The sequence below is a fragment of the Sander vitreus genome, chromosome 22 (assembly GCF_031162955.1).
Source record: "Sander vitreus isolate 19-12246 chromosome 22, sanVit1, whole genome shotgun sequence".
Classification (NCBI taxonomy): Eukaryota; Metazoa; Chordata; class Actinopteri; order Perciformes; family Percidae; genus Sander; species Sander vitreus.
The window spans coordinates 17,389,909-17,402,364 of record NC_135876.1 but is presented as its reverse complement, the minus strand read 5'-3'; the positions used below and the strand labels follow the sequence as shown (position 1 = coordinate 17,402,364).

The window sequence follows — 12,456 nt, the reverse complement described above, 5'->3', positions numbered from 1 at the left end:
TTCTGCGTTCATGTTGTAGCCATTCATTATTGTATTGGTACTGTATTTACTGTATATACTGTAAACATGTGTAATTCATTCCTGTTCATGCACCTGCACATTGTTGTTGGTTAAGATACAGGACACTAATGAAAGAAATGGGGTATGAGGGGAAAGGTTACTGGCCAACAGGCATCAGACTGGGGTCTAGAATTTCAGAGTAGCTGTAGTTTGTTTGTTTGTGGTCTTGTGTGTCTTTTTTTAGTTTTATACATTTGAGTGCCTTTTTTTATATGTGTGTGTGACATGTAAGTTATGGTTCTAATAGTTGTAATAGTTGTAATAATGTTTACTTTATTGGGCAATAAAGACAGCTTTTTGTTAACAAAGAAAGTGTTTCTGAACATCAATGACGTTCAAAACATATAACTGAAACAGATATACAACACACCATGCAGTGTGTATACAAATATTTATTGCAAACAGACTTAAGTATGTATGATGATGTAACCAAGTGGCGTCTCATTTCATAGGGGTATGTTTTCACCCCTACCCCCTAAGATAGAGAAATGGGATTCAGCCTAACTCACAACCATCACCTCCCTCTCTGTCTCGTGCTGCAGGCTGCTTCAGCTAGCCATGGTATTAATTAATCTTTAATCAAAAACAGAAGGGCAAATCTGAGGGGCTTTAAGGGAAGATATGCTGAATAAGCAGTAAATATATTATCATGGGTTTAGGAGCCTTCTTTTAACTCTCCTGGTGTACTCCTTAACATCATCATGTGTGTGTGTTTTCCCTACATCATCAATCATGGACGTTAGCAAAGAGACCATGACAACAAATTGGGATTATGTTAACCTTTCTAATTTTTTGCTTCCCTTCAACAAGGCACAAATAGCTCTCTCCATAGAGGACGTGCTTAGTCAACACAAACTAGAGCTGCAGCATTTAGAAGCATGTAAACAAGGTTATTAATGGAGTCCAGAAAAGGGAGGGAACGCCCACTATTCATCACGAGGGAACCGTCTTTGCATAAAGAATTTGTACTCATGACAATAGAATTGAACAGCATCTTCATTTCCCTACTGACAAAAAAGTTTAGCAAAGTCAGCTGCTATTTAAAGATTTTTTCGAGGCAAAAGCTTTTGTTTCTCACTATGCAACAATATCCCAAACAAACCTTAACATGTACCCTTCAAATCATGTTTTACAAAAGGGAAAATCACAGGCATTCAATATCATTTAACTTTGAAGAGCAGTTAAGAATGAATAAGATACTTACAGTAACCATATCTTGAACAAAAGACTTGACAAAAACCATGTTTTTAAAATAAATTACTCTTGTTTGAAAATTATTCTTGCAACAGGAAAGGGGGCATCTATTTTTACCCTGAAGTTTCCACTTCTGTCTTATTGAAAGTGGTAAAACTGCAGGATTTTTAAGATGACAGACAGGGTCATTCAAACATTTAAAGATCTTTTTTTGGGGGCCATTTTAGGCCTTTATTTGTATAGGACAGCTTAGACATGAAAGAGGAGAGAAAGGGGGAATGACATGCAGCAAAGGGCCGAAGGTCGGAGTCAAACCCACGGCCACTGCTTCAGGGAGTAAACCTCTATATATGGGCGCATGCGCTACCAGGTGAGCTAACCAGATGGCCTCATATATATATAGGAAATATTTTAGTTTAACATTTAGCTCCACCGTTTCCTGTCTTTATAAACGGCTGCTGGCTGTAGCTTCATATTTACGTACAGACGTGAGAGCAGCAACACTCTTCCCAGTAAATTAGTGTATTTTCTTAATAATTATAGTTGGACTATAACTATGAAAATGTCCTTCACCTCACTTGGTCTTTAGGATGAACATTTTATCAATTATGTACTGAAAATCACAATAAAAACCATCAAACAACCCAGAGTAAGAAACCCTTCTCTTATGAAAAGATCTCTGTGTTTTGTTGCAGAAGTTCAACAGAAGTACAGTATAAAGTGGCTGCCTGAGGCATGCAGAGGGGAAAAGAACCCTGCTCAGAAAGAAAAGAGGATTTTTGGGAAAAGTCTCATTGAGGCTAAGCCCATAAACCCCCATTTCATGTTACCATATGTCTTCTCATACAGTAGGCTGGCTATAAAAACACATCTATCACTTTTGAAACCAGGAGCAGAGCATATCATGAGGGGAATCAATCTTTCCCTAAAGACCTCCCAGCTCAGAATTACTTCTATATAGAGCAGTGTCAGCACACACAGATAGAAGAGCAGGGGAGCTGTCGGGGGTGAAGATGTGACTTTATTGTGAAGTCCCAACTGTAGAGAACTCCACCTGGAGTGAATGAGGTAAAAGATTCAGTCCTTTATGGCTCAATAGAGGCCATGGTTACGGTTAATGTTTTTTTTCTATTAAAAATGTACACGCTTTGTTCTTGTTCAATTTGTGTTTCTCTGTTCTGTGCACCATATGATATTACCTGGCACATAGTGTGGGATTTGTTCTGTATGTCTGAATGATAAATGGTGCTAATAAAAAATTGATCTCAAAAATAAAAAAATGTACACGCTTTCCACAATATAATCTTGAATCGAGGGCCAATCACTAACTTCTCCAGAGCTATTTCTCAAAGGTGTAAGGGCATTCTGCACTGGCCAGGCTAACTGTTTCCCCCTGTTTCCAGTCTTTTTGCTAAGCTAACTGGCTGCTGGTGGAAGCTTCATATTTAGTGGTATCAATCTCCTCATTGAACTCTCAGCAAGAAAGCAAATAAGCCTATTTCCCAAAATGTCAAACTATTGCTTTAAATATGTAAGTAGGCTAGTTCTCTTTTTAGGCTAGTTATCTTTTTTTTGGTGTCAAAAACATTACCTGATATTTTAAAGCTGAATGGTAAAAGGGCGCTCTTTGTGCTTGCAGAACATGAACATGAACACAGCACAGCAGATAAAAGCATGTTGTGTCATGGTAAATGATTGTAAAGAGGATAGAAAATAAAGAGCCAGCGCTGTTTAGTCTACCTGTTTAAATTAAGGTAAACATGAACATTATACTCCTGTAAAACACTATGTATGATGCTGCGTCTGCACTCTCTTTTATTTGATTGTGAAACGACACGAGTGACTGCCTCCAAATCAGCCACTTTACATTCATCTCATATTTACCCAACATTCACCAAAAGCATGATTTTATCTCATCCACTCTTTCTTTGGCTTTGCTTTGTTGTATTTATCTTTTCACTTTCAACCTCTAAAAAGCTTAGAAACCGGCCAAACACACACACACACACACACACACACACACACACACACACACACACACACACACACACACACACACACACACACACACACACACACAGGAAGGGTTGCATTTCTGCTCTCTACCAGCAGTCTCCTGAAAACACAATACAACGTATTTGACAGTCTAAAGAAAATCAGACAGACTCTCAATACACCAAAGAGGTGAGAGCTACGGGGCGCTCAATGGAGAGGCAATTCATCCATTATGGCTGTCACTTAGCAGAGGGAGACTGGACTGAGGAGGAGGGAGGAGGGGAACATGGGGAACAGCATACAGTATATACAGGGAGAAAGGAGAAATAATGGGGAGGAGTTTTGAGGTAGAGAAAGATGGATGGAGCAGTTCTGTATATGTGCTGCTGTGCAAAAGTGCCGGGCTGTGTATGTCCAAGAAAAACATGACCGGGAATTAGCAGACCCACTAGACTAAAGCTTCACTTTATTGAACATTGTGTTTAGACAAGGTCTTTGTTCCTTCGTACTGAGTTGTGTTTAATTTACAGGATATTTTCTGTTTATCACAGCTGTTCTTAGCCGAGAAGACCGGATCTCTCTCACACACATACACACACACACACACACACGCACACGCACACACACACACATACACACACACGCACATTTTTTGTCTTTTAAATACGAAGCTACGAGGTTTTTATCTAAATTAAATGTCTGCTTTATGTTTTTTTATTGCTGAGTGAAACAACAATACTGAGTCAGCCTATAACCAATCTATTATGTCTTACTGAGAAAAAAATAATCTGGCAAACATAATGTGTTTTATGTTTCACAACGGTGATTTCTGTGGAATCCTTAAAATTGCCAGTGACTGGCATCAGCATGACTGGACACTGACTTCATTAGCCCAAAAAAACAAACAGAATAACAGAAACGTTATCATCCTTGTCCCAACTGTCTCCTAGAAATAGTGTTTATGCAGGGAAACATCATTATTTGGATTATATTATACAGCGGCAATGTTTTTCCAAGTAAATACTTTATTTCTATAAGAGACAGTAAGCCTACTGCTTTCTGTAAGCAGTGGTGGAAGAAGATTTAACTTCAGTAAAAGTAGCAATACCACAGTGTAAAAATACTAGTTACAAGTAAAAGTTCTGCATTCAAACTCTTAGTGAAGTAAAAGTACAAAAATATTAACATCAAAATATACTTACAGTACCAAAAGTAAAAGTAGTTATTATGCAGAATATATTAATAGGTATATATATATATATATATATATATATCACTGGATTATAATTAAGTAAATGTACTTAGTTACATTCCACCACTGGCCAGGTTGCATATGTCTATGAGATGCGAGCGCTTCTGCCAAAGAGTGATGTTTCCTTCTCTGTTTGTTTCATTTAAATAGTGTTAGGGGCCTGAACTTTCACATTAAAAATCTGAAATAATAAACATATTTGCACGGCAGAAATGTTTCCTGTCTTGTTAATCATCTTATGATCCTTCAGATGTATCTTGCAGCCCTTTAAGGAGTTCTTGACCCCCCAAGCTGGGTACCACTGACATGATATCTGGAGTGCAGACAACATTACACACGTGTTTCCTTTACATGCCCCACACATGTTATGTATTTTGTGCCTTAAATATAAATGCCTGTGATCACTAATTAGCTGGATAACAATATATAATACCTATGGTTTAATAAAACATTTTTTTTAAAATCTGGTTGGTTGGTGTGACAGCTGGCCCAGTAAACAGCATGTCACAGCTGGATCCGTTGGCACAGCTGGCAGCGGTCAAATCATATATCATCACTGGTATTCACAGCCTCTACATGTCGAGCTGTCCACACTATTCAACACAGACTGTTGACCAAAAACAACCTGTCAGTTCTGTACAACACCTGCAGTATGCTGACAGTCACTGTGACACACCTGACTGTATCAACATTTGTTTTGTTGTTGACATAATCTATTTATTTCAAAGACATTTCCAGTTATATTTTAATGTGTTCTGTCTCCTTTTTAATTATTCAGGCATCTGAGGTGCTGTAGTCTATTGAAGTGACTTTGTTAGTTTGTGTAGGTCTTTAAACAAGAGAATACCAGTGTTAAAATGTAAAAGTTTTTTGTCGATCAACAAATGAATTGATCAAATAATCGTTTCAGTCCCACACTGGAGCGTGCCAAAGTGGCTTGAATATGGCTTAACTTGTAACTGCTGCCTAAATAAAGATTTATTATTATTACTATTTTAACGCATTTTCAGGTATGAACTGTAAAGTTTTTGCAGTGTAACCCTTAATATACGGCAGTTAAAACCATAAAAGCAGACTTCATATGTTTGACAAGGCTGCATGCCAACCTCGTGTTGTTGCCTCATCGTTAATGTGTTTGAGAACTGGCTGCTGTACTGTTCATAAAGTAACGGTTAATTATCTTTTCCTGCAGTTTCAGCATACTTTAGGTAGCAAAAAGAAACATTCGCTGAAGCAAAAACAGTGACTTGCTAACAGCAGTGAACGTGGGGGGAAAAAATGGTCCAGTTGGAAGAAGAGGACGAGCTGACTGATAGGCCCTGAAATGGAGGAGGGCATCTCAGAGACAAAGCCCAAGAGGCCTGCGAGAGGCAGATAGCTGCCTCTTCCTCATCTGTCTCATCACTCCATCTCTGTCTGGAGGAATGCAAATTTGTGTTATCTCCTCTCTAGTAGCTGTCTACTCCTACACGCCACCATCATCCCGTTTCTAAAGCCAACTCAACTTTGCCACTGATGGAGGATCAAGTAGGGAAAATGAGACAGTGATGATAATGATAATAATAATAATAATAATAATAATAATAATAATAATAATAATAATAATAATAATAATAAGCGACATGGCAGATTATTTATTTATTATTCCAGTGGCAGTTAAACGCAGCATAACATCTCTGAAATAGTTTGGGTAAGAGCAGGGATTTAGTCTTTGATGTGATAATAGCTGGTTGGGGTGTTGTGGTTTCACCGTCAAGACTCAAGTGGAAAATTGCTTTGCACACTCTGGCAAACACGTCTGCCGTGTCACGTGTCAAACCCACACACACACACACACACACACACACACACACCTCCAATACCCCAACCTCCTTATCTAAGTCTATTAGGGTGTGCTAGGCGACTTGGCACAGTCACTCCTGTTTCCAGTCCAAACCCATCGGTCTGGTTTCTCTTCCAGTCAAGTCTGGTGTGGCGTTAGTGGTGGTTTTGTTTTTTTTAATCTCCCAGTCTCTAGCAGACTATCCTGCGGAGGTGAGAGCTGTAAATGGTCTTGTATCAGACAGACTGCTTGGCTGGCAGAGTGTCGGTGGTGGTTTTGTACTGGTTTGTACCAGTCTTTTCAAATTCCCAGAGTCAACATCAAAAGAAATAACTCATTGTTTTGGTTCTTTTCTGTATTTAGGGGTGAGATATCTTTGTACAGTAGCCACGCCACACTCACTCAGGTACACCAAGTACCAGAAACACATGCAGACACACTCTTTTTTTCTCTCCATTTCATAAATGCCACTGTACTCCAGACTCTTTTTTTTTCATAAACCTTACCACATTCCCCTCCTAAACCCAGCAGCAATAAAAACGGTCTGTGTACAGTCTAATATGCCAAGCACATACAGTATATCCAATAACAACACTAATAACTTCTATTGAGAGAACAGAGTCCAAGAACAGTGTTCACTTACCACCAGTCGCCACGGTGATTTCACGCAGGAAATGTCCATAAAAAGGGAAATCGAAGGACAGATTAACTCTCTGAAAAAAAACAGACAGATGACCCCATTCAGAAAGAAAGAGGCAAGAGGAGGACCAGAGAAGAGACTGTTCTCATCTTAAAAACAACAAGAGGATTTAGTTTAGAGAACAAATATGGTAAAATAATACAGAGGTCTCTACTTTGTGGGACAATCACTGGTTATTTCTGAGTAGAAAGAGAGATTCAAAGAAGAGTGTAAATGTGGTAAAAATATATACGCATATATGGCCTTCAAGGAAATTGCCTTTGTTGCAATACTAATGGTAATAACATTTCTAATGACATTTATGGGTAAATACACATTTGCATGTACTGTATATATACACATTTCTATTATATGGGAGCCCATTTTTGCTAGGAAAGAAGACAAAAAATAAGGAAAAGTTACAAATGACAGAAATAAAAATACTCACAAAAATGTAAAAATTATGATATTATGATATAATATTATATATAAGTCAAAGTTATGTGTTGGTAGGTACACATTTTAACTTTTAAAGTCCATAACCAGGCTAGCGGTATGGTATTTAGGATACCAATGTTGTAATAACTTCTGTTTTATTTATACTGAGTGCAACACTGTGAATGCCATCCAGGAAAGACTGCTTCACTTTTGTACAGTGGGAGGAAGTGGCGACATGTGTTACAGTCTATGATTTTAACCCAAATAATCTTTTTCTAAACTTAACTGAGTGGTTTTGTTGCCTTAACTTAACCAAACTGCGACCGTTTCACAACATCAACGACGCGTTTCAAATCGTGACAGTTAGGTTTAGATATGAGGACGGAAAACCACTCCTGAGGGTCGTATTAGAGGGTAGGAAGAAGCAACCTATATGGTTTGGAGGTTTGGGTTTTTTCACTCTGTGGTGTTTCGAAAAAACTATAAACATTTGATTTCCAACGAGGCCGGACAAACTTCTGTACAAGTATACCCTGACCCGAAGTCAAAATTATGAATTTTCATGTGACAAATAGTGACATAATGATTAGATATGTTAAAATGTCTTATTCTCTCTTAGTCTTATAATCTTAAGACTTAGTATTTTATTTCATAGAAATGGGCTTCCATACCATAGTATTTACAAATCTGTTGATGGAGATAACATGTAATGTAAAAAAAGGGCTTCAAGATACTATACTGTAATATCATGAAATTACTCTTGGACTAAATGAACAACAAACTTCTCAAACACATTACCACAAATGATAGTTTATGCATTAATTATTTAATCCCTGAACTGAGTATGCTGCAGTCACATCGTACCATACTGCCAGAAAATGTTTTGGAGATAGACAGTAAACATGCAGCTATTATACATGATCTTGATTATGCTGGAGGGAGTAATCCTGCGGCAACCCACACTGAATCTCACCGACTATACAGCCAATCGAGAGCTTAACTTTCCTACAGTCCCGTGATGAAGGTGACCTCTGCGGCTGTGTTTTGTTTTATGACCTTATTGGCCAATTCCTTTTCAGTGTTGAGAGCCAAAGTGCCGGTGGGCAGCAGTGCGAGGAGGGAACATGAAAAGCTTTCTCCAATCCTGTTCCAGCACTCAGAGTTTTATGCAGTTTCTCAGGACTTTAACTGCCACTATAATAAACTCTATTTGTTTAAAATGTTAGTCTGGTGACACGGTGGCTGCATTTCAGCACAGATGGTTTTCACTTCTTCTCTGGACTGCAATCTTAAAATGAAATTATGCAGGCAAGATTTCCATATCTCCTTTTTGACTCCGCATTGCTTGGCTGGACATTGGATTGGGAAATTCACTTATTGATTTCTTTTAAGCCAAAGTCATAGAAACCTCCCACATCCCTCCTATACGGTTTGGAAGAAAAGCCTTGTTCTATGGCTACAAAGAATAGCTTGCCTCAGATTGTTTGGTTCAATCCATCATTACATGACTGAAGGTAGAAGAGCAGAATGCACAATGTGGGACTCTATATTATCTCCTCGCCAGCTATTGTTCACCCTGCTTTCCCTTTTTTTCAGTCTGTGACTGCCATGCTGCTCTGTCTCTCCAGTCAGTCTCCTGCTGCCTTGTGTGACCTCATCAGTATGCACCTCACATGGGTCACCTGCTTGTGCAGAGGATGAGGGAGGGGAGCTTTTAAAACTTCATTGCAGAGAAGATTTTTAATGGTTTAAATGCTTAAAGAAAGACTTTACTTCGTTTTTCAACCACATCTCTATGGTTTTAATGATAGAGGACACACATATATTAATGAATATTTCATGTATTTGTGTAATTATTTAGTATTTTAGCATTTAGCAAGTTTGTCCTATAGTCTACTGACATATAAACACATATACCACATACAGTACAGTACGTAGAAATACAGCGTAAACCTGTCGCTTCTTTGTGTTGTTGGCATTGATTTTATCTTTCTGTTGATTTTTGAGCCCACATCACTGGCTAAACTAATATGCACCAGAAGCTGATATGATCGGCGTCAGGGTGTGAATGTGCTTGCGAGATCTCCAGATGCAGATTGGTATTGAAAAAAACTGTTGAAAGCTTGACTCTGAGTAGACAAAAGAGGGCTGTTGCTGCGTCACTTAGCATCTTTGCTGCAGTTAAGAACAAGTTCAGCCAAACTGGAACTTGCAGTGGTTTAAAACAGCCAAGTTGGATTTGATTTCTGTGTCAAAGAGTTCAGTTGAAGTGCAACATAATGACAACTAAACTATGTGTGCGATGAAGTTACCTTTTACAGAAAAAATGCCCTATAATAACGCTTTATATTCTCTCGGGAAATGGTAATTCATTAAATCTTTTGATCATGTTGTCTTCATTAAATCCTTACTTATGAAATATTATAACTTTTAAAAATTAATAAAATGATCAGAGCTGTAATCTGCTCATATACTGAATTGTATGTCCTTAAACTTCTATTAATTAACAATGAAAGCCTTCAGCAGGTAACCTTAGACGCATTAACCCCTAGTAGTGTTTAAGTGATTTCTATAGGAAACAGAAGAGACCACAGATATCTTAATGTCGACAATAAAGCTGTAACGATTAGTAAATTATTCCCTTAGTGGATTGCCAGAAAATTGATTAAATACTATTTTGATAATCGATTAATCATTAAAGTAATTTTAGAAGCAGAAAACTACAGAAATCATTTGCTTCTCCTTTTTGTGAGATCATTATAAACTGAATCTCTTTGGGTTTTGGACAAAACGAGGCATCTGAAGACGTCATCTTGGACTTTTAATTTGATAGACCATTAATTGAACTTACCGCAGCTTGTCTGTGTGTGTTGGACAGAATCCCATGGATCTTCACTTTGTCCTTGTCCATCTGGTCGATATCTACCCACAAGTCCTTGCTCATCGGATCTGACGGGTTGTATGTTTTTGATGTGTAGTAGTTGTGATCTGTATCCTCCTGTAGAAATGACAAAAATGTACCCTGTGAGTTTACATACATTATACTGTAAAGACTGTGAAGAAGCATAATACGGTAAAAGTTATTTAGAATAATGTAATGCAGCTTGAAGGAGAGAGAGTGCTGGGTTGCTCTGTGAAAAAGCTGATGGAGTCCGTTCTCTTATTATTCAGCTACAACGAACAGCATAATAATAAAACATATTCATATAGAGATATCCTGTGAGCTCAAATCAAATTCAAAGAAATCTAATAGACTGTTTCTAAAAAAAACAATTAAAACCTCTACACCAGCAGAAAACGTACACAAGTACTGTATGGAAAATCAATACAAGTATTTTTTTTAATTTTGCTGTAGAACAAAGTACCTGCTAAATCAGATTATATGACAATCATTTCCACTATGTGTGCATTCTGTTTGTCCTTTTATTCAACTCTGTGGTTTCCATTAGGGCACAATCAGCACACTAAGACCTTTTAATGTCTACTAATTAAATTAAGAAAAACACAAGAAGCTAATCAACTTCTTCCACTCTTAAAACCAGCCTGCACAGTCAGGATTGCCTTTTTATAACAGAAACATCCGTGGACTCTTAAAAGCCATGTGGGAGCGGCCCGTCTGCTTTTTTTGTTTCCTGTACAGAATTATGCTCTTATCGTGGGCTTTCTATTGCCTGTCTCTTTCCCTGTGGGTCTAATGAGATACCTGTCAGCTGTGTCTTTTATCTAAAACATGGTTAAAGTTAATGTTTTGCTGAATGGGGAGTCAGGGAAGTGTACACTACGTCTGACTGTGATCTTACTAATAGGAACTCACGCAGCTCTGTGCACACTTTGATATATGGGTGGTATTATTCTGAGCCGCCGCACTTCGGTTGTCAAAAGGCCATGAGACAAACATTAATTAAAGCACAATCCTTCCCTTTTCAGTTCGTTTTGCTTCAAGAATTCACATTTCCCTCAGAGAGTTATAATCTAATACCTCTACACAATATTTAGCCTGGAATATAAGACAGAGAGATAAGGTTTCAGGCTTAGCAAAGAATGTGATAAATATCAAAATTCCAAATGGAGTTCGGCCATGTAGGTGGTGGAACTTTTGATCAATTTGTAGATTTAGACAAACACTGCCAGAAGCCTTTCATCACAGCTTAAAGTGCAGACAAATCGTGTCAGGGGGGGAAAGGCCCCTTCAGGCAGCCTTAGTCAGCACATTCCCAGAATAGAAAACAAGGGCACAAATGCACGACTGTTGGAGTTGTCCTCCTAATCTGCTCAAGATGGTTTTTTTTTGGTCTTGTGGAGAATGATGGAGAGAGATGGAGGCTCCTCAGAGGTGAGAGAGGCCAGTGAAGTGGAAGGTTGGTAGGGTGGCCATCATCCAGCTGGGTGTAGGTGGAAATGAAGGTGGAGGCAAACACAGTACAGGGTGGGAGGAAGATACTGTCTGTTTCTTTAAATCGTGCACTGTAAACTTGTGCCAAAATGTGCCAGCAAGTGAAGTGTGGTACTCGATATTGATGTATGAAAATAAAAAAATAGTGTGAAATTTGCTACTGCACTTTATTAGCACTATTGACTAGAACAGGTGGTTAAGATCAGAAACAATCTCCACCCAAACAGATTTACTAAATGTAGAATCATTATAATGCATTACAAATTCCACCTCAACTCAGATTTGTTCAACTATTCATACAGTATAGGTTTTGGTGAGAAATCTTTTCTGACAGTTGACCAATTAGAGTTTAGAAGGCTGGACTAATACTCCACTCAGTACTGACTGGTTAAATGAAAATAAAACAAACTAGCTGGAAGAGCAAGAAGTAAGAAATAAGCTCAGGTGATCACAATCTCAGGTTGGACGAATGAAGAGTAACAAAATGGCGATTCAGTTTGATTAACACAGAGACATACTCAGACAGAAAGAGTTGGTATTTGTATTTTATATTCATTCATTCATCCATAATTAGAATATATGACCTCACCTCAGATACATTTTGACAAGCCTTGAGAATCTTT

At 38.1% G+C, this 12,456-nt stretch overlaps 1 protein-coding gene across 1 annotated transcript in view; it reads right to left on the bottom strand.

Moving 5' to 3' along the window:
- The window catches only part of plxdc2b (plexin domain containing 2b), a 96,524-nt gene that overhangs the window by 41,674 nt on the left and 42,394 nt on the right, over positions 1-12,456 (bottom strand). Inside the window, exons 3-4 of the mRNA XM_078281201.1 lie at positions 10,292-10,438; positions 6,967-7,036 (exon numbers count right to left, since the gene is read on the bottom strand). Of these exons, the coding sequence (XP_078137327.1) occupies positions 6,967-7,036; positions 10,292-10,438 (217 nt within the window). The remainder of the gene's footprint in view (positions 1-6,966; positions 7,037-10,291; positions 10,439-12,456) is intronic.